We start from the raw sequence: 24,495 nt of genomic DNA on the forward strand, positions 1-24,495 counted from the left end.
AGTTTAAAATGTCTTGGGGAGAGGAGCCAAAATAGGGAGCTGGAATTTACCATCTGGCTTCATAGAATGTGTATGGTACAGTATAGAGGCGGGTTGCCGTGGATATTTACAGAGACACGTGCTACAGTGTTACTACGGTGATCTGTCATTACAGCCAGACGCTCATGGCTCTACACCCTCAGAGAGGCAGGGTGTCCCTTAACAACAAGTGACTATACAGTTGTCAGAGAGACTACCCACTGGGCAGAGATGTCAATTCAACATCTAGTTTAGATTTACATTTAATTGAGATGTCAACTAACGTGAATTCAGCATGAAATCGCAAACATTTACATTGATGACATTTTGTAAATCCAATCTGTTTTCCACATTGATATTATATATTTTTTTGTATTACACGGACACAACCTTGATTCAACCAGTTTGTGCCGAGTGGGTTACAGTAATTAGAGGGACTTTCTCCTCAGAGTGCTGACAAAGTGAGGGGCTTTTGGGTGGCTCCCGAGTGGCGCGGAGTTCTAAGGCCCTGCATCTCAGTGCTCAAGGCGTCACTACAGACACCCTGGTTCGATTCCAGGCTGTATCACAACCGGCCGTGATCGGGAGTCCCATATGGCAGCCCACAATTGGCCTAGCGTCGGCGGGGTAGGCCGTCATTGTAAATAAGAATTTGTTCTTAAAACTGACTTGCCTAGTTAAATAAAAATGTGAAGTGCCAAGTTCATCTGTTCTTCTTACATTGGTGCACCTAAAATAAGACAGTGTGTTTAGCCAGGTCAGGCTGCTTTAAATACATCATTATGTAAAGGGATCAATTACATGTTTAGGAAATGGAAACATCACTGCTTAAATTATGCTGCCTGATATTACACTGCTCATATTGCAATGGGGCCTCCCTACAGTCATTTGTAACACCATACTGTAACTTCAATATGCCTCTTAAATTTGTATTCTTGCCTTAATACAGTATACCGACCACAAGCATTACAAACTAAGCTCTTTGAACAATCAGTGTGTCAACTGAGCATAGGACATTAAAGCAACAGTTGAGGGTGAAAAGTTTTGTTGAAATGCCATATACCTTCATAGTGTGAGTGACCTGAAAGACTTCCTAGTCCTTAGTAGTATACTAGAAAGGCATGTGACGGCTTCATCAGCTTCTGAAAGGGGATTTTCGAGTAATTAAAGTGTTACGAGTGTTGAGGTTTTGCCACAACGGCCAGCTGTTGTCACTTGGACACATGCAAGGTTATATCGTGTGTGAGGTCAGTCTGTACGGCTCGACGGACTACTAAGGCTGCTCTTACCAAGGCACAAGGCGAGACCCAGATGCAGACACGAGAGGCAGATGGTTGGAGTCTTACAATGTTTATTAATCCAAAGGGGTAGGCAAGAGAATGGTCGTGGACAGGCAAAAGGTCAAAACCAGATCAGAGTCCAGGAGGTACAGAGTGGCAGACAGGCTCGAGGTCAAGGCAGGCAGAATGGTCAGACAGGTGGGTACAGAGTCTAGAAACAGGCAAGGGTCAAAACCAGGAGGACTAGAAAAAGGAGAATAGCAAAAGGAGTACAGGAAAAACACACTGGTTGACTTGACTAAACATACACTACGAACTGGCACAGAGAGACAGGAAACACAGGGATAAATACAGTGGGGAAGATAAGCGGCACCTGGAGGGGGTGGAGAAAATCACCAGGAACAGGTGAAACAGATCAGGGCGTGACAACTCTGGCCTGGCCTTGACATAATGTAGATTTATAGCTGCTAGATACTGAGGCTTTTTATATCACAGGTCGACAAACTACTAAGACGGCCCTGGACGTGAATGTAGGTTCACTAGGTTGATAACAAGAGTAGTTTTACTTGAGGAAATGGACACTTGGTACAGTGCACTGCTCCAAGAAGGACAGCTAGGTCTCTCACAGGTCAAAGTGCACTAAAACAATTGTATTGTATAACTGTACTATAACTATACTTGGTTATTAATCTCAATGCTACAAACAGCTGAGGAAAGACTACTGAAGTATGCAGGTACTGTATGTCTCAAGAGTCTAGGGACAGACAGCTTGATGTAATTAAGAGTCTAGTGACAGACAGCTTGATGTGATTAAGAGTCTAGTGACAGACAGACGGACGGACGGACGGACGGACGGACAGACTCTTCTCAGCATGGTATCTCAAACAACACCTTATCAACTGTGAACTGAAGACCTTGTTCATCAGCCTGGTCTCATAGACTAGACGTAACATAGTAAATGTAAATTCGGGACACTGAATTTTAGTATGATATGTTACATTTGGTATGTTTACATAACACAGATGGTTATTTATGTTAAAAATGAAAGTACGGTCGGGGTGGATGGGTAGGCAGAGAACATGAAATTCTAGCAACCCAAAGGTTGTGTGTTCGAATTTCATCACAGACAACTTTAACATTTCAGCTAATTTCCAACTTTGCAATGACTTACTTCTTTTTTAGATACTTCACAGCTACTTAGCATGTTAGCCAACCCTTCCCCTAACCCTAACTGTAACCTTCACTCTTTAAGCTAACTCCTAACCCGAACCATAACCTTAACCCTAATCTTAACTCTAACATTAAAGGGGAATGGAAACACTAGGCTTTAGAGCACCAGATAACTGTAACTGTAAATCGCCATATTGGCATTGTTGCATCAGTGGCAGGAGAGTTTTGGAATCTGGAATTTACTGAGACCGTGACCTCTGCGTGCATTAATGAGCATCATTTGCTGGTGTCATAATTTGCTGGAGTGAGTGAGTGAGTGAGTGAGTGAGTGAGTGAGTGAGTGAGTGAGTGAGTGAGTGAGTGAGTCTCCAATGCTTCCCACAGTTGTGTCAAGTTGTCTGGATGTCCTTTGGGTGGTGGACCATTCTTGATACACACGGGAAACTGTTGAGACTGAAAAACCCAGCAGCTTTGCAGTTCTTGACACACTCAAACCGGTGTTGCTGGCACCTACTACCATACCCCGTTCAAAGAAACTTAAATGTTTTGTCTTCCTCATTCACCATCTGAATGGCACACATACAATCCATGTCTCAAGGCTTAAAAATCCTTCTTTAACCTGTCTCCTCCTCTTCATCTACATTGATTGAAGTGGATTTAGTAAGTGAAATCATTATTAAGGGATCATAACTTTCACCTGAATATCACCTGGTATATACATTACGCATACAAAACATTAAGAACACCTGCTCTTTCCATAGCATATCACATATAAAAGATAAACAGGTACCTAGTAAGATATTTAGCTATGTAGTTATATAGCTAGCTACGGTGCTTGACTTGGACTAAAATAGGTGCTGGTTCTCATTTTGGGTGCCAGTACTGTTTATATTTAGGTGCATGAGTTCCACACTTTTTAGCTAATATTCTGTAAGAGGAACAGGAGCTCAAGCAGTAGAACATTTGAGGTGCCTGTATTCAACTCCAATGAGCTCCTGCCCAAGTCAAGCACTGGCTAATAATTATAGCTATGGGGATCATAGCTAGCTAGATAACATTAAAAACCTGTTGAGGACCCCTTCCCGCTCTGATCCCGGTATTGGGATTTATTGACAAGTGACCATGGCGGGAAAAAAAATGTCTCAAACAATCAACTATTTTTCACCATTTGAAAGATAAACATCTCCTAAATCCAACCACATGTCCGATTTCAAAGAGGCTTTACGGCGAAAGCATAAAGTTAGGTTATGTTAGGAGAGTACATTGAAAATAGCTGTGTGTAATGTTTTGTCAATTCAAAGACAGGCGTCACCAAAAGCAGATAACCAGCTAAAATGATGCACTAACCTTTGACAATCTTCATCAGATGACACTCCTAGGACATTATGTTATACAATACATGCATTTTTTGTTCCATCAAGTTCATATTTATATCCAAAAACAGCATTTTACAGTAGCGGTGAAATTCCAAAATATTTTTCTCTCAAATGCTTCCGGTGATTCAGCGTTACAATTTACAAAATTACTATTCGAAAACATTGGTAAATTATAATATTGTCATTCAAAGAATTATAGATTAACATCTCGTAAATGCTACCGCATTGCCAGATTTCAAAATATGGGAAATCACACTTTGCAATAAACGGGGTGCTATGCTAAGAACAATAGGCTAGGATATACAGGTTAGCACCATCTAATATCAATAATACTATTGTAAATAATCCCTTACCTTTGATTATCTTCATCAGAAGGCACTTCCAGGGATCCCAGGTCCACAACAAATGTGGTTTCTTTCGACAAAGTTCATAATTTATGTACAAATAACTCCAAGTTGTTCCATGTTGTTAGGCGTTCAGTAGGCTCCTCAAAATGTAGGGCGGGGGGGGAAAAGTCACAACGAAAATTTAAAAAAATATCTATTTACGTTCGTTCAAACATGTCAAACGTTGTTTAGCATCAATCTTTAGGGCCATTTTTAACATGAAACATAAGTAATATTTCAACCCGACCTCTCCTGTGTCTTGAAAAACATTTTTTTAAAATGTCTCGCCTCACATGCACGCGCAGGTGCGCGCAATAATGAAGTGACGACATCCCAGGGACGTCAACTTCCCTGCATTCTAATTCGGTCTCTGTTCATCATAGACGCTTCAAACAACTTCATAAAGATCGTTGACATCTAGTGGAAGCCGTAGGAAGTGCAAAATGAATCCTTTGTCACTGTGTGATCTATTAGCAATGACTCGAAAATAGTACAGCCACAAAATTCTCATTTCCTGGTTGTATTTTTCTCAGGTTTTTGCCTGCCATATGAGTTTTGTTATACTTACAGACACCATTCAAACAGTTTTAGAAAATTCAGAGTGTTTTCTATCCAAATCTGTTAATAATATGCATATCCTAGCTTCTGAGTTGGTGTAGGAGGCAGTTAAAAATGGGCACATATTTTTTTCAAAATTCTCAATACTGCCCCCTAGCCCGTAGACAAGAGAAGAGCTAAATCAAGTAGCTAGCTACTCGGCTTGTTATCACAAGTTCATTTTACAGACTAATTTTATCAATCGGAAAAAATACTCTAAAATGTAAATGTTATAATTACCAACATAAAAAAATAATTGTATACAGTTGCTTACCTTAATGTTGTTCACATGATCTCAATGACAGCGAGAGCAGTGTCAAAGTTGTGAGAAACCTTTCAGGTCCAGTGGAGGCAAGATTCCTCCCGGTGGAAGGATTCACTTTCAATCCCCACGCCAAAAAACACAATTTGCTCAAACCTGCCTATGACGAATTGGCATCAGTCGTTACTATGGCAATTCAAGATAGCGCTACCCATAACTCTAATAAACGTTCAAGATTTCTGTTCAATTAACATATATATTATTGCTTAGCTTAACTTCCTAAAGTGTTTAAATTCTCCTTTAACCCTAACCTTAACCCTGAATTAATCCCTAACCCTAACCCCTTGCCGAGCTAACATTAGCCACCTAGCTAACGTTAGTGTTAGTCACCTAGCTACCTAGCTAACGTTAGCCACCTAGCTAACGTTAGTGTTAGCCACCTAGCTACCTAGCTAACGTTAGCCAAAACAAATTGGAATTCGTAACATATTGTATGAATTGCCATTTGTTACCTATTGTACGAATTGTAATTCATAACATATCATATGAAATGGATAATGAAAAGGGAAAGGGGGATACCTAGTCAGTTGTACAACTGAATGCCTTCAACGGAAATGTGTCTTCCGCATTTAACCCAACCCTTCTGAATCAGAGAGGTGCTGGGGGATTCCTTAATCGACATCCACGTCTTCGTCGCCCGGGGAACAGTGGGTTAACTGCCTTGCTCAGGGGCAGAACAACATATTTATACCTTGTCAACTCAGGGATTCGATCCAGCAACCTTTCGATTACTGTCCCAAAGGACATCCACAAATTAATACAAACATTACATATCATAGTAATTGGAGTGTCCCAGATTTAAGGTTACTATTTCACGTCTACCCCTGAGTCCAGGTTGGGTTGATGTATACCGTAAATTTGTTATTGAAACTAAGAAGAACTTTAATTAGGAGTGTTACATGTTTGAGATGGATCCATTTCAAACTGTAATTAATGAATGAATCTTGCAGAGCCAAAAGTAGTAGTATGGTAAAGTTTTTTGTTACTAAGTTACCGTGCTGAACAACATGATCATGAGCCTAACGAACTCTTGCTTACACAGGCTGGTCCTTAACCCATTCACCCACGTAACCATACACCCCTACACAGTCTATAGGCCACAGTCTATAGGACACAGTCTATAGGCCACAGTCTATAGGCCACAGTCTATAGGCCACAGTCTATAGGCCATAGTCTCCCTGTTGCAGAGACATGTCGTAACAGGTTTATTAATTAGTGTAGATGAGCGAAAGCAGTGTGGTAAACTTTTTTGTTTGTATTTATTTTGTATTATTATTTATTGAATTGTGGTAAACTGACTTCACTTCCTTCCTGAACCCATTCACCCTGTAACCATACACCGTCTAGTCTGTCACACAGACACCATACATACTCTCCCTGTTACAGAAACACATTGGGTGCATCCCAAATGGCAGAATGTTCCCTATGTAGTGCACTACATTTGACCAGCGCCCATAGGACTCACATAGGGTGTCATTTGGGAAACATAGATGAGTCTCACAGATAGGCCCTACTCTCCCTGATGCAGAGACACATTGTAACAGCCTCAAGAGGTGTCATGTTATTCTGTCAGCACCTAAGAATGTGCTGTGGATCTTGTCATTGTTCTCTTGTTGAGTATAACGATTCCTCTCTTTCTCTTCCTATGGAGGCCCGGGAGGGACAGTAGAGCCAAACAAACCCATGCCCTCTCTGAGCTGACCTTAGCTATTAATTCTGCTTCTCACACACACACACACACACACACACACACACACACACACACACACACACACACACACACACACACACACACACACACACACACACACACACACACACACACACACACACACACACACACACACACACACACACACACACACCTTCTATTTGCAGGGACCAGACCTGTGGTTCAATAGCTGTAGGGGACTCAGGTAGAGACAGACTAAATGGGAGACAGTGATTATAGTATCTCCATGCTGACATATCTCCATGCTGATAGTGTGTGTTGACATGGACCACACACACACACACACACACGGACACCAGGGTGGTCGGACTAGAGTTAACCTGAGCTGTCTACAGTTGGTGGGAGGTTTTTAGGACGCTGGATATTCTGTAGATATAATGACAAGCTAAAGAAAGACAATCTGATATCAGATACAAGCGTCATATACTATCAGCTATCTAGAAGAGGTCATGTCAGCTATTTATGTTGCTCTTCCATTGGAGACTGGGCTCAATCCCCCCTTTAATGCACTCCACTCCAATACTAGCCCAAGGTGTTGACTTATGGATGGATCGTGATAGTGTTATCTAGACAGGGGAATCTAACTGAGACTGCATGGTCTCTCTGGGAAAGTTAAATCAACTTGAATAGGATGAGTGGAATAGAAAGTTATCTCTTCATGTTTTGCTTACTGATGATGTTAAGTCAACACAAGGTAATGGCCTCCCGAGTGGCACAGTGGTCCAAGGCATTGCATTGCAGTGCTAGAGGCGTCACTACAGACCCTGGTTCGTTCCCAGGCTGTGTCAAAACCGGCCATGATCGGGAGTCCCATAGGGCGGCGCACAATTGGCCCAGCGTCGTCCGGGTTAGGGGAGGGTTTGGCCGGGGGGGTAGGCCGTCATTGTAAAGAAGAATTTGTTCTTAACTTACTTGCCTAGTTAAATAAAGGTTAAATAACTTTTTTTTTTTATGTATTGTAAACCTTTAATTCTTTTCATGATTTTTCATTCATAAATCACACATTCTTCTGAGATGTTTAATCCAAACATGGCTGAAAGTTGTTACCAGTTGAGGGATCTGAGTCTATTTGAAGTGCTGTAAAATGTACATGTTGAAGTGTGTAAACTAAACTGAGTGAATACTGGAAGACAAACACAGCAGTGTTTACCTGGATGGATGTTCTTATGGTTGAGAGAGAGTCAGTGTGTGGGAATCCTATAGCTGTCACCGGAAGCCTAGCTGTCACAGGCACCGTGGAGGACAAGGAACGTCAGAACAATGTTCTAAACATTCACAGACACAATTTTTTACCTAAGTCAGCAGACACACAGGCATCTACTCTCTCTCTCTCTCTCTGGCTCTCTCTCTGTCTCTCTCTCTCCCCCTCTCTCTCCCTCTCTCTCTCTCTCTCTGTTCTCTTAATTAGTCCAGTAGCTCTTTCTCTCAGCTTCCCTATTTTCTCTTCACCTCATTTCCTCCGTCCTGTGTATGTATGGGTCACAGCTTGAGTCGCATCCAGCTGGTTAGTTCGTTAAACACTCAGCTAGGAAATAAATGACTTCCCGGAAATACAGTATGTAACTCATATGACTTGCTGTACTTGTAGAAATCCATGGGTGTGGGCCTATTTCTGCTTTGTTCATTCCCTCTGGTGGATAGCTAGATACCCTAGCCTTGGTCATACCTTACTGTTGGCATTGTGTGTTGTAATGTAAATAATGTATCATTACTGTAAATAATATAGCATTACTCTGAATGGGATTCTCTGTTTGTTCATGGGAGCCTGCCTAATTTAAAGGGTGGCTTGTAAAGACTCTGTAAAGAGTTGTTGTGATCTAGTACCCTATTGTTCTCTGAGGACTGCATGCTGGAGAGGAGAGGGTGTAGCCCCCCTTTAACTCCCACCCCCCCATTCCAATCCCAACCCCCCCTGCCTCTCTCAGCTGTGCTCACTGACCGTAGCGGAGGGGCCAGGCCAAAACTAGCTGAGATCCAGGGTGAGAGGGCTATAGTCTCCAGGAGCACCCAGTCAACCAGGACTTGTTGTCCAGCTTAAAGGCCTCTTCTCTGGGATAAATCAGTGAGTGACACGTGGAGGCATGGAGGTGGTCCAACAGACGGTTCATCAGTATGGATCAGATTTACCATCTTCTCCTCACTCAGGTAATAACACCACTTATGTATTTTTGTTTTTCTTGTTGAGGCCAGTCAGTGGCTAAACATTTTAATTTTGGGATTTTTGTGCTTGCCACACAGACTCATATAGTAGAATGTGAGTGTGATTTGTACTTGAGAGTCTCTGCAATGTTCAGTCTTGAATATAGTTGTCTGACTTTGTAGATAGACCCATGTACAGTGCCTTGCAAAAGTATTCACCCCCCTTGGCATTTTTCCTATTTTGTTGCATTACAACCTGTAATTTATATAGATTTTTATCTGGATTTCATGTAATGGACATACACAAAATAGTCCAAATTGGTGAAGCGAAATGAAAAAACAAATACCATGAAGGCCCTAAATACGATCTGGTGCAACCAGTTACCTTCAGAAGTCACATAATTAGTTAAATAAAGTCCACCTGTGTGCAATCTAAGTGTCACATGATCTGTCACATGATCTCAGTATATATACTGAACATCTGTTCTGAAAGGCCCCAGAGTCTGCAACACCACTAAGCGAGGGGCACCACCAAGCAAGCGGTACTATGAAGACCAAGGAGTTCTCCAAACAGGTCAGGGACAAAGTTGTGGAGGAGTACAGATCAGGGTTGGGTTATAAAAAATTACTGAAACTCTGAACATCCCACGGAGCACCATTAAATCCATTATTAAAAAATCGAAAGAATATGGCACCACAACAAACCTGCCAAGAGAGGGCCGCCTACCAAAACTCACGGACCAGGCAAGGAGGGCATTAATCAGAGAGGCAACAAAGAGACCAAAGATAACCCTGAAGGAGCTGCAAAGCTCTACAGCGGAGATTGGAGTATCTGTCCATAGGACCACTTTAAGCTGTACACTCCACAGAGCTGGGCTTTACGGAAGAGTGGCCAGAAAAAAATAAGCAAACATGTTTGGTGTTTGCCAAAAGGCATGTGGGACACTCCCCAAACATATGGAAGAAGGTCCTCTCATTAGATGAGACTAAAATTGAGCTTTTTGGCCATCAAGGAAAACGCTATGTCTGGCGCAAACCCAACATCTCTCATCACCCCGAGAACACCATCCCCACAGTGAAGCATGGTGGTGGCAGCATCATGCTGTGGGGATGTTTTTCATCGGCAGGGACTTGGAAACTGGTCAGAATTGAAGGAATGATGGATGGCGCTAAATACAGGGAAATTCTTGAGGGAAACCTGTTTTAGTCTTCCAGAGATTTGAGACTGGGACGGAGGTTCACCTTCCAGCAGGACAATGACCCTAAGCACACTGCTAAAGCAACACTCGAGTGGTTTAAGGAGAAGCATTTAAATGTCTTGGAATGGCCTAGTCAAAGCCCAGACCTCAATCCAATTGAGAATCTGTGGTATGACTTAAAGATTGCTGTACACCAGCAGAACCCATCCTACTTGAAATGGCTGGAGCTGTTTTGCCTTGAAGAATGGGCAAAAATCCCAGTGGCTACGTGTGCCAAGCTTATAGAGACATACCCCAAGAGACTTGCAGCTGTAATTGCTGCAAAAGGTGGCTCTACAAAGTATTGACTTTGGGGGGGGAATAGTTATGCACGCATGTTTTTTTGTCTTATTTCTTGTTTGTTTCACAAGAAAAAATATTTTGCATCTTCAAAGTGGTAGGCATGTTGTGTAAATCAAACCCCCAGAAATCAAATTTAATTCCAGGTTGTAAGGCAACAAAATTGGAAAAAGGCCAAGGGGGTTGAATATTTTTGCAAGCCACTTAGGTAATATCATCTTAGGTATGGCATTTTGTGTAGAATGTCTTTTAATTAAAAAAAATCGTAACCTTTATTTAACGAGGCAAGTCAGTTGAGAACAAATTCTTACTTACAACGACGGCCTACCCCAGCCAAACCCTAACCCGGACGACACTGGGCCAATTGTGCGCCGGGATCGAACCAGGGTCTGTAGTGACACCTCTAGTACTGAGACGCAGTGCCTTAAACCGCTAAGCCACTAGGTAGCCCTGACATGGAGTTCCAGTTACAGCTGCATTATGACACATTAAGTACATTACTTGAAGAAACTCCATCACTGCAGTCACAGCAACATGAACCTGTCAGTCACAGTAGGTCTACATCTATGGCCCTCAATCACAGGTCAACACCTACAGGCCACAGTGTAGGCTAAGCTACGCTGTGTAAGCTACTCACTGTTATCTAGCTAGCTAAGATTCACTAGACAACTTGGTTAGCAAAAACAAGTAAAATGGACAAATAAAGCTCTGTTTATAGAAGAGGATGTTGGCCTAGCCTCTTCGGTGAGTCACCGGGTAGCCTGGGAATCCTACCAGAGAGAAAGAAAGGAAGACGCCGATGGAGAGGCAGATGTGAAGGGGTTGAGATGCTGGGCAACCCTTTGCAAAGGGTCAAGTCTACAAAACTTAGTCAACTCTGTTCATAACAGATTCTAGTTTTGGGAACAGAAAACTGTACTGAGATCAAATATTTAATTGATGAGAAAATGTGAAGAATGTTGGCCAAAATCCATCTCGCTCCATCTTCTCCCACTGCCAGCCAGTGGGCTTCCTTTTACTACCATATTTGGTAGTAAGTGGAAACGCCAAGCGGATGCATCACATTTACACATCAGTTGAAATATCTGTCTCACTATGTTACCAAAGTTACCTATCCTGTGACCTCGGGGTGACTTCCTGTGCAGCTCTGTGTGACTTCCTGTACAGCTCTGTGTGACTTCCTGTGCAGCTCTGTGTGACTTTCTGTGCAGCTCTGTGAACAGGACAGGTATTTATGTGGGTGAACTGAGACGTTCCCAGACTATCATTAGACATTATATTGAATCTCAACTTGTCCCTGCATGTCATACACAGGGCTCTGCTTTGCCCAAATGAAAGAGTTACACACACCCACCCACACACACACACACACACACACACACACACACACACACACACACACACACACACACACACACACACACACACACACACACACACAGACATAGACACAAACACACACACTCACACACACACTTTATTGATACATCTCGTGTGCGTGATTTGATTTGATTAGATTTTTATTTCATACAAATAACTGTAGCTATGTCTCTAGGACCTAACAGGAGGAAGTATGTCATGTTTTAGTCATTCAGACCAAACAATGCTGAGCTGCTATGTGTCTGAATTGTCTGTTTTCCGCCCAGCAGCTGCCGCTTCCTATGTCTACTTGGCTCTAGGATCATAGCCAGAGAAAAATATGGGCTCATTTAGAAGTAGTCTGTTTTTCCCACAACCTTTTTTTTTTCCATTTGGGGAATCTCTCTGCTACTTTTCACATTGATTGATAATATATCAAAACAATGTCAAATATTTCACATAAGAATTATTGGTTTGTTACTGAAGTCTTAGGTAAAAGTGGACCAAGAATAGGACCTGTGAACTGCATGTCTCAGGACCCCAGGTATTTGCAGTTAACGCAGTGCCAATTGCAGTACAGAGCAGACCTTTGTTGTCGACCACCTGTTAGGGCGCCGTTAGCGTTAGATACTAGATCACTAATTAAGTACTCTGACTGGAACACATAGCAGCTCAAGGAACTACTGCTAAGGCTGAGGGTCCTATTGTGAGCCAGCCAGTCTGACCAACAAAACACATACACACAAGAGAGAAAAGCATTATGGGACAGATGCTCTTATCCAGAGTTATCCACATCCGCTGGAGTTGCTCTCTGGCTGGCATTTGATTGCCTTGAGTTCCTGTTCCTTTAGTGTCTCGCATAAATATAATTATTTGATGTATACATGTAATTCTGTCATTCTATTTCTATGGTGTCCGTGTACTGTTCCTTTCATATCCCTGTCATCATGGCCAGATGGAGCAGGCCTGGAGGTGTTGACCTGTGAATGACGGCCAGAGACGTAGACCTACTCTGAGTGACTGACAGATTCATGTTGCTGTGACTGCAGTGATGGAGTTTCTTCAAGTAATGTACTTACTGTGTCATAATGCAGTGGTAACTGGAACTGCGTGTCAGTATACCTATCAGTCACTAATTATTCTAGATTAAACGTTATCAGGTGCAGGCAATGGCATAGACTTGATAGCTTGGATATCTTACTCAAGTTTCAATTCAACTCTGAATATCTTATAGTTACATTATACAATGTTTTTGTTGCTTCTAAACCAGAGAGAGACAGTATTTGACACAATACCATATATTTTGTTTATGGTCACACTGAGACAGTGTACCTGCACAAAATCAGGCACAGAAAGATATGTTCTCGAGGTACTATGAGACAGTGTACCTGCACAAAATCAGGCACAGAAATATATGTTCTCGAGGTACTATGAGACAGTGTGCCTGCACAAAATCAGGCACAGAAAGATATGTTCTCGAGGTACTATGAGACAGTGTACCTGCACAAAATCAGGCACAGAAATATATGTTCTCGAGGTACTATGAGACAGTGTACCTGCACAAAATCAGGCACAGAAATATATGTTCTCGAGGTACTATGAGACAGTGTACCTGCACAAAATCAGGCACAGAAATATATTTTCTCGAGGTACTATGAGACAGTGTACCTGCACAAAATCAGACACAGAAATATATGTTCTCGAGGTACTATGAGACAGTGTACCTGCACAAAATCAGGCACAGAAATATATTTTCTCAAGGTACTATGAGACAGTGCTGAATATGTTTTATGTGGAGGTGATGAAGGTTTCACTGACTCCTCCTTTGTCTGGAGCCTGAAGCGTGGTGAATTCAGTGGTCACAGCTGTCGCTACAGGTAACCCGGTGGCAAGGGGAAGGCACTGTAGTCATCTCTGGCGGCATACCTCAGCACGACAGGTCTCTTCATGGGACGACGCCACGACGGTCTCCCTGGAGACAAAGACGCCAGCCAGCCCAGCATTAGCAGCTGGAGAGCAAGAGTTGTATAGACTATCCTGAATATCTCACCGTGGGTACTGCTTAGCATTTATCTCTCTTTCTGTGTCTCTCTCTCTCTCTCTCTCTCTCTCTCTCTCTCTCTCTCACACATATTCTCTCTCTCTCTCTCTGTTCAGGGATGTGTGTTTTAGTGAAGGAATGGAAAGAAGCTGCACATTTGTCTTCTTGACATTTCACTTCATTTGTACCCAGAATGATACCTCACTGTGGGTGCAGCTTGGCATCTCTGACATCTCAGGTTTGATTGCTTTCTGCCAGGATGTGTGTTCCAGTCAAGCACATCGTCTAGTCCTTTACAGTGGTCATTGATTGACATTTACCTTGATTTGATGGGTCAAGAGACAATGGTCCCCCTCTATATAAATCACTGATTGCATTGATCTAATCGAGGGCTTTTGTCCAAGATGGCGCCGACAAACATGGTAGCCTCGCCATCGAGCTCCTACAAAACCTTTTCAGGTTTCTACTTTTTCGAGTGTTATTCTTAATTTTCTTACTCAGTTTATTTTGAAGCATTACTTCATACAACTGGGTACAACTATTGGACTATGAACCGCTGGGTACTCACCGTCCACTCGACCCAGCCAAATTCCCGGAGATAGAGGTGCAATGGTCTGGCCTCTTCGGTGAGGCGCCGGGTAGCCTGGGAGTCCTCCCGGAGAGAAGGAAAGGAAGACGCCAACGGAGAGGCAGACGTGGAGGGGTCTTAGTGAGATTGAAATGCCGGGCAACCCGTTCTCCGTTACCGAGCATACTATTTGCCAATTTTCAATCATTAGTAAATAAACTTGAGGAACTCAGAGTGAGGATCTCCTTCCAGAGGGAAATATGATTTTGCAACATACTGTTTTTCTGAGACTTGGCATTCCTCTGACATCCAAATGGATTATATATAACCAGTGGGTTTTCCAGTTCATCTAGTAGATAGGAATGGGTTCTCTCTGGCAAGAGCAAAGGTGATGGGCTCTGCTTTATGACCAACAACACATGGTGCAACGGGGGGAAACGTACAGGAAGTTACGAGTTTCTGCTCTCTCATATTGGAACGCTTGGTCATCAAATGTCGCCCTTATTACCTTCCGAGAGAGTTCTCAGGGATTATCGCCATGGCTGTGTATATCCCGCCCCAAGCCGACGCCAAAAATGCTCTCATTGGACCTTGAACAAACTGGAGATCGTGTACCTGCAGGCAGCTTTCATTGTCGCGGGGGACTTTAACAAAAGTAATTTGACGACCGTGCTCCCGAATTACTATCAACACATCAACACACTACAAACAAAAACTCAAGAGGGATGTTTGGTGGTCAGGTCTTTACAATGCCTGTCTGACCAATCAGAATCCATGCTCCAAGACGTTTTTATCACGTGGACTGGAATATGTTCAGGGGCTCCTCTGGGAATAACATCAAATGAATGGCCGACTCAGTCACCGGATTCATAAAAAAATGCATTAATGATGTGAAACCAATGAGGACAACGAGGGGCTCCATGCTTACAGTCTCCAAGGACGACATATGCAAGTCATTCAAGCGTGTTAAACCTCGCAGGGCTTCCAGACCAGACGAAATCCCTAGCCGCGCCCTCAGATCATGTGCAGACCAGCTAGCTGTTGTATTTTCCGGCATTTTCAATCTCTCCCTAGCTCAGGCCGATATACCCACCTGCTTCAAGATGTCCACTATCATCCCCACATCCAAGAAAGAGAAAGTAACTGAACTGAATGACTACCAACCAGTAGCACTCTCTTCTGTCATCATGAAGTGCTTTAAGAGGCTAGTCGAAGACCATATCACCTCCTCCCACCCTGACACACTCCACACCCTCTCCAACTCGTCTACCGCCCCGACAGATCCACGGACAAGGCAATCGCTATTGCACTGCACACTGCCTTCACCTACCTGGACAAAAGGAATCCATATGGGAGGATGCTGTTCACTGACAACAGCTCGGCCTTCAATACCATAGTGCCTTCTAAGCTTACCACAAAGCTCAAAGCCCTGGGACTGAACTCCTCCCTATGCAACTGGGTCCTGGACTTCCTGATGGGCGTCCTCAGTCCTCTCCTGTATTTCCTGTATACCCACAACTGCGTGGCCTCACACAGTTCCAACTCCATCATCACGTTCGCTGATGACACGACAGTAGTCGGCCTGATTTACCAACAACAACGAGACGGTCTACAGAGAGGAGGTAGGCACCTTGACAGCGTGGTGTCAGGTAAACAACCTCTCTCTCAACAAAACAAAGGAGCTGATTGTGGACTTCAGTAGGAACCAGGTTGGGCACCCCCCCCCCCATCCTCGTCAACGGGGCCGCCATGGAGATGATCAAAAAAGGCTAATTCCTTCGCCGTACACATCCCCGAGGAGCTGAAATGGTCAAACCACACGGACACCGTAGTGAAGAATGCACGACAGTGACTCTTCAACCTCAGGAGGCTGAAGAAATTTGGCCTGTCGCCGAGGGCCCCCACAGTATTTTACAGGAGCACCATCGAGAGCATACTGAACATACTGCATCACAGCCTGATACGGCAACTCCACCGCATCTGACTGCAAGGCTCTACAGAGGGTGATAAGCTCAGCCGAACGCACCATTTGGCACACACTGTCTGCCCTCCAGGACACATACAACACCAGGTGTCTCAGGAAGGCCAAAAAGATCATTAAGGACCTCAGCCACCTGAGCCATGGCCTGTTCTCCCCGCTACCATCCAGAAGCGAGGTCAATACAGGTGCATCAAAGCTGGGACCGAGAGACTGAAAAACAGCTTCTATCTCAAGGTCATTAGACTGTCAAATAGTCACCACTAGCCGGCCTCCGCCTAGTACCCTGCCCTGAACTTTAGTCACTATCACTAGCCGGCTACCACCCGGTTACTTACCCCCACCTACTGCTCCCACTATGGACATTCTACCCCTCACCCCATTTACCCTTCCTCCACCCCCATGGACATTTATTACACTTACAGTTGTAAATATGTACAGTATGTATATAGATTCTAATTTGTATTATTGTTTCATTCACTTCTCACCCACCGCTGCTACAACTCTAAGCCTGGCTAAGAGTTCTTCCATCCACTAGCTATTTTATTAATGTAGTTTACAACCTGTGTTACTGCCCCGCTGTGTTCCATCAGTTCTAGAATATGTCTATGACAGCAATACAGAACATTGGAGGCTATGTGTCATGCTTAACGGCATAGCAGACCTGTTTAGCATTTATTCACAGTATCGCTGTTTAGATAATGGCATACATGTAAAGTATCTATGAGTGATACGGGATTCTCAAAATACTCTTCCATGTGCTTTACAGTTATTGAAATTGTGACTCGATGTCCCTGTAGAGCTGGCCGTAGTAAGCTACAACATCAGTCATTCACATCACATTCATCTAGTAAGTTTTCACTTGTTTGAATCCCGCAAGCACATCCATTGTTCTATGTCCAATAACAGCAGTAAATGTACTAACCAGGTAGTGAGAAACCCTTCTCTTGGGCTGACAGACTGGCTACGGTAGTGTGATTCCTCACATAACCAGGACAAAAAAAAAAACATGTCCATGATTTTTTTATGTTTACGACATTTAATCCATAGAATGGTCCTTTGGAGTAAAGATTGCTGACATACAGTATATATTTGACATTTATATTTAAAAGCGGAATTGAGAAATAATTAACCAAAATTGGCATATTTATGACTTTTTGGCCTTACCCAAGGCTCCTTTAAGACTCAATTATGTTTCATCTGTAAGTGCTACACAGCTAAAATGTGTGTAATATGAAGCTTTACCATTTGCTCTGAAAATGTGTAGTATTTTGATTTCAATAACAAATTTCTTACATGAATTAATCAAAACTGAAATATATAATCATGAATATTGAAAATACACAATTTTTAATTAGGCAATGATTAGGCCATTTTTTAAATATATTGTTGAATGTAATATACTCTACGGCCATATTAATGTATGGCCCATTTTATACAGAGACAAGGCAAGTTAACCAATCACACCTCTCCTTTTACTTGTATCATTGCAGATCCTGCCAATCACCAGCAGAGGGCAACCATTTTGAATCTATTTTCACATTCACTCTGTTGGTAATGCTTAAAGATTGGTTAATAACTCTAAAAGTAGCAGAGATCCCACTCTGGAACTTATATGATATGTCTGTAGAGTATATTATGTTCAACAATAGATTGAAAAATGTGCCTAATTAAAGATTGTATATTTTCAATATTCATGTTTATGTTTTCCAATAATCAGAAATTAATGTAAGATAATATCTATTGAAATCAAAATACTACTCATATTACAGAGCAAGCGGTAAAGCTTCATATGACACCAACATTTTTCTGTAGCACTTACAGATGAAACATTATGGAGTCTTTTAAGGCTGGAACCCTTTTTTTCAATTTTTGCCTAAAATGACATACCAAAATCTAACTGCCTGTAGCTCAGCTCCTGAAGCAAGGATATGCATATTCTTGATACCATTTGAAAGGAAACACTTTGAGGCTTGTGGAAATCTGAAATGAACGTAGGAGAATATAACGCATTAGATCTGGTAAAAGACAATACAAAGAAAAAAACATTCTTTTTTTGTACCATCATCTTTGAAATGCAAGAGAAAGGCCATAGTGTATTATTCCAGCCCAGGCACAATTTAGATTTTGGCCACTCGATGGCAGCAGTGTATGTGCAAAGTTTTAGACTGATCCAATGAACCATTGCATTTCTGTTCAAAATGTTGTATCAAGACTGCCCAAATGTGCCTAATTGGTTTATTAATAACTTTTCAAGTTCATAACTGTGCACTCTCCTCAAACAATAGCATGGTATTCTTTCACCGTAATAGCTACAGTGCAGTTAGATTAACAAGAGTTTAAGCCCACCGATTCTGTAGAGGTTAAAGGAGGCCTGGGTAAGGCCAAAATGCCATAAATACGCCAAATTTGATAAATTATTTCTCAATTTTGCTTTTAGATACCAATGTAAAATAAATGTCAACAATCTATCCTACAAAGGAACATTCTATGGATTAAATGTCGTGAAAATCACCCCAAAATCATGGTATTTTTTGGTCCTGATTTCATGAGGAATCACCCAGTACAGAGTTTACTATAAACAGCCAGTTCCATTCTTTATTACACAGGAGAACTACTCCCCCTCTCCCTCTGTAGACAACAACAAACAGCCATCAAGCTATGTCCCAGTCAAGACAAGGGCTTGGTCCTGCGTCACCTCAACGCTTCAGTACAATGTATGTGTAACAAATGGCACCCTATTCCCTTTTTAGTGCACCCCTTTTTAGCAGGGCCTATAGGTCTCTGGTCAAAGGTAGTACACAGTGCACGGAATAGGGTGCCATTGGGAACGCAGGCAGTACTAATAGTACTGCATCTGTGGACCTTGGCTGTGCATATTCAAACCAGTTTGTTTTTCATTCACATTGCTTCGGAGCTGCTCCTTGTCTCTTCGCTGCCACAATGTCACTATTATTGACTCTCTCTCTGCACCAGATTAGGGCGTTAGAGGACAGACTAATGACCATGGGGCGCCTTTTCATTTTTCTTCTGGAGTCTTTGTTACAACTGAATTGAGAAAGAATCAACATTATTATTGCTGCAGTTTTTTTAGACATCAAGGCATTTGGCAGCCGGTATCCAGACTAACTGTACTGTATTTGGCAGCCGGTATCCAGACTAACTGTACTGTATTTGGCAGCCGGTATCCAGACTAACCGTACTGTATTTGGCAGCCGGTATCCAGACTAACCGTACTGTATTTGGCAGCCGGTATCCAGACTAACTGTACTGTATTTGGCAGCCGGTATCCAGACTAACCGTACTGTATTTGGCAGCCGGTATCCAGACTAACCGTACTGTATTTGGCAGCCGGTATCCAGACTAACCGTACTGTATTTGGCAGCCGGTATCCAGACTAACCGTACTGTATTTGGCAGCCGGTATCCAGACTAACCGTACTGTATTTGGCAGCCGGTATCCAGACTAACCGTACTGTATTTGGCAGCCGGTATCCAGACTAACCGTACTGTATTTGGCAGCCGGTATCCAGACTAACCGTACTGTATTTGGCAGCCGGTATCCAGACTAACCGTACTGTATTTGGCAGCCGGTATCCAGACTAACTGTACTGTATTTGGCAGCCGGTATCCAGACTAACCGTACTGTATTTGCTTCTCTGCCTGTTATTCACCAATTGGACCCTGCTGTCTAAAATGAAACTAGAACAGCAACAGGAAATAGCACAAGGAACTGAACTGGCTTGGTAAAGCAGCTACGGTACACACACACACACACACACACACACACACACACACACACACACACACACACACACACACACACACAGACACACACACACACACACACAGACACAGACACACACACACACACACACACACACACACACACACACACACACACACACACACACACACACACACACACACACACACACACACACACAGACACACAGACACACACGACACAGACACAGACACACACACACACACACACACACACACACACACACAGACACACACAGACACACAGACACACACACACACACACACACACACACACACACACACACACACACACACACACACACACACACACACACACACACACACACACACACACACACACACACACACACACACAGCTTGGTTCAGCAGCTATGGTATCCAGCTGTATATAATCCTGTTTAACATCTTCCAACGTTTAGTGTTTGGTAAAAAGACAGAATACTGGGGCTGCGTCCCAAATGGTACCCTATTCCCTATATAGTGCACTACTTTAGACCAGAGCCCTATGGAACCCTATTCCCTATATAGTGCACTACTTTAGACCAGAGCCCTATGGAACCCTATTCCCTATATAGCGCACTACTTTAGACCAGAGCCGTATAGAACCTGCACTACATTAGACCAGGCCCTATAGAACCCTATTCCTTATATAGTGCACTACTTTAGACCAGGCCTGGGCCCTGGTTAAAAGTAGTAGGGAATGGGGTGTCATTTGGGATGCAGTTGGAAAAAGCAACAGGCCATTTGATTTCAATAAGAACAAAGCAGTCCCAGGACACTGGGACTATCTCAAGACGTTTGCATGACAATCAGTCCTCACAATGCCTAAGAAATGGAGAAATGCCTGAAGAAACAGTCGCATTGGACCAGCTCCCAAATTTGCTCAAGCTCTCTTCACATTACCATGTAGATGACTGGTGACTCTGTTTGGAATGTCAGTGTATGTGTAGTTAACTACACACTATTACTCAACCAGGTGTGACCAATGAAGGTCTTTCTCTCCCTGGGGCATTGTTTATGAAACCTACTAGTGGAATTCAGTGGAATTGTTCAAAATGACTGAAAGTCTATTATTAGTTTGTTGAGTATCTACAGATGGACTATGAAAATAAAGTGTTATCAAATCTTGATTCCTCTCAAGTGTAACGAAGTACGTAACATTTTCAGTCCATTCTGATCCCTGTCCTGTCCAACAGTGTGATTCACAGTTAATGACGTGGCACAATGGTCCATCATCCTAACCATGGTTACTGAGGTTTATAACACCATCAGTTTAAATGATGAGTCACGCCTATGTCTCTTCTACAATCAAATAGAATTTTCTCCTAATGTCTCAGTAATGTCAGTCAGTATGAGTAACCACTGGGAACTTCCCCCAAAAAAGGCTCCGTCAGTGATACAGGACATCCTGGAGAAGATACAGTACGTCCTGTATGGAGGAACTACGTGTAGACAACAGGACATGTAAGGAATGCAGTGAGGGTATACATGGCCAGACAGGGAATCAGAGGCTATGAACCGTCTAAGGTCAACGAGTGTGACAGTGATTGATGTAAACGGCCAGAGAGCTTGAGTCAGACCAGGAAAATAGTGTTCTTTGTGACCAGGGTTACTAATACATTATAGTATAAATCTATTGTAAAAGTGCAAAACCATTTGTTTTTCAGTATACATATCGTAGCCTAATATGAATCCCCTGAAATCGCCAACAAGTATACAAACCTACCATATGCTATACTGCAAAGCGCATCTACTCAGGCAAAGTGAAAATCTTTAGACCTTGTCTCTTTCTCTGGAGTCTGTACTTTTCTCTGCCAAAAATCCCTTCTCTCTCTCTCTCTCTCTCTCTCTCTTTCCCTCTCTCTCTCGCTCTACTCCCGCGATCACCGGCACAGCTCTGGGAGAGCGGAGAGGGTTGGAACGTTTTTAATCCCATTGTCTATCAACCGGTGCGCGAAGCATGTTCCGCGAGGACCCTTCTGGATGTGTTGAAAATCATTCTGAAGTAGGAGCCTTTACAAAATTGGAGTACGGGGCTATTTACCGAACAGCAAACTGTCTTATGTGACAGACATCAGAACTGCATGTTGACGGGTCAGTAACCACGAGTGTATTTTCCTGTGTAGACAAATACTTGTAAGTTTTTTGTGACTTTATTAGACTATTTACCGCAAAGCTGTTGAACACATGCATTTATTTTACAATCCACCAAATGGACTTGTGAAAACTAAATCTTGCCAAGGCAATTGTCGATTGGATTTAATTTAATCAGTAGAAATAGACGGAACTATTATTGTTTTAAAGATATTTACAGGCACCTATATACATGTTACGTATCATTAAATCGATAGCCTACTGAATGAATTAATTTGACATGTTTCTAAACGTTTGGATACTGTACAGCCATGACAGAGCATTGCTCCATGTGATTGTGAAAGAACGCGTGGATAGCCTATAATTAGCTGAAAAATAGCTGATGCAGTGTAGTAGTCTACCTCCGATGACAGATCGTTGGGTAAATGACTCGCGAATGTTTTGGACAGATTCCATCTGCATGCCATGCGTGTTGATGAACAAGAAGACCGTGAGTAACAGGCTACACAAATCGTTCAAATCCTTAACACATTTCTTATACCAACTTGTTACAAATGAAATATTGAATGACGCACATTTTGTACATGTAAATCCTGTGAACAGAAACAGAATGGCGTAGCATAGAAATAGAATATATTGTTCAGTTCTAGTCATTCTATTTGAATGTGCTGTAACACAATACTAAGATTAGAACTTGTTATCATCTGATCTTAAGCCTTTAAATTGACAAAATGATCCATTCTTCTGTGGAGTCCATAATATAATGACAATAAGTATGGGCTTCCCCTGGTCAGCAGGGCCAATCATGGACTTATCAAAGGCAGTTAATGATTCTAAAGAAGATGGTGGTGGCTCTGATGCCACAGTTCGGGACCAATGATGTATATAAACCATGGATTGCTGGTGCTATGTATTGGCCATTGAGAGGCTTTGAAGCCACTGGTTGGCCATATTGGAACTCCCCAGGAACAGTCCTCCATAGGAATTAATGGATTACATTTATTAATGATGAAATTATGAAAAATATGAATAACATTCCACCCATGAGGCTACTAGGTCATTTGACTGCAGGAAATTCTTGAAAATAAAGTTATTGGATTTCTTCTTGGAAATGTTCTTAATTCCAAGATAGCTAAACTATTTTCTTAAACTCTGGGCAGTGAGAGAATAAGCTCATGAAAGCAATTGAACAGGTTTAATTCTCTCACAAACTTCATCTGAAAGTTTCAGTATTGATTATTGGAAACCCAAGAACATGTTGTAGAACAGTAATCTCAGTAGGAAATATGCTAACATGATTTTCATTGCTAGCTAGCTAAATCAGTTGCCTCGTGACAATCATCTTTAAAAAATATTTTTTTATTTTATTTAACTTGGCAAGTCAGTTAAGAACAAATTCTTATTTACAATGATGGCCTACCGGGGAACAGTGGGTTAACTGCCTTGTTCAGGGGCAGAACAACAGATTATTACCTTGTGAGCTTGGGGATTCGATCCAGCAACCTTTCGGTTACTAGCCCAATACTCTAACCGCTAGGCTACCTGCTGCCCCCCACCAAAAAATATTTTAAAAAATAAAAGAATAATAAATAAATATAAATACAAAATTATAAAAAATAAAATATACAAAAATATAATAAGAATAAAACATTTTAATAAAATAAAATGTATAAATAAAATATGAATAAAAATAAAATAAAATTCTATAATTAATAATATTCAAAAAAAAAATCGAATAATCTTACAAACTATCTTATGAACTTCTTATTATTTTTGTTTTGTTTTACTTCTCAAGTTTTTGTGCAAGAAGTGTTTTGTGAATCTGGTCACACTGCCACCAAGGGCACAGCAAACACGCATGTCCTGATTTCGCCAAGTGGGGCATGACACACTGCCACCAAGGGCACAGCAAACACGCATGTCCTGATTTCACCAAGTGGGGCATGACACACTGCCACCAAGGGCACAGCAAACACGCATGTCCTGATTTCACCAAGTGGGGCATGACACACTGCCACCAAGGGCACAGCAAACACGCATGTCCTGATTTCACTAATTGGGACATGGTCCTGGATAATCATTATTTTGTTGTTCCTTGATCTATAGTCC

General features: G+C 42.3%; 1 protein-coding gene across 4 annotated transcripts in view; it reads left to right on the forward strand.

Annotated features, from left to right (window-relative positions):
• arhgap24 (Rho GTPase activating protein 24) overlaps positions 1 to 24,495 on the forward strand; it is a 203,140-nt gene that overhangs the window by 130,707 nt on the left and 47,938 nt on the right. The window contains exon 1 of one of the 4 annotated variants that reach the window (XM_014138903.2): positions 8,840 to 9,026. The exons of 2 other annotated variants lie outside the window; for them this stretch is intronic. In XM_014138903.2, the coding sequence (XP_013994378.1) occupies positions 8,963 to 9,026 (64 nt within the window). In that variant the 5' untranslated portion in view covers positions 8,840 to 8,962. Of the gene's footprint in view, positions 1 to 8,839; positions 9,027 to 22,159; positions 22,387 to 24,495 lie in introns of those variants that run through there. One more of the 4 variants, XM_014138904.2, reaches the window with a different exon arrangement.

This window comes from Salmo salar, chromosome ssa13 (assembly GCF_905237065.1).
Source record: "Salmo salar chromosome ssa13, Ssal_v3.1, whole genome shotgun sequence".
Classification (NCBI taxonomy): Eukaryota; Metazoa; Chordata; class Actinopteri; order Salmoniformes; family Salmonidae; genus Salmo; species Salmo salar.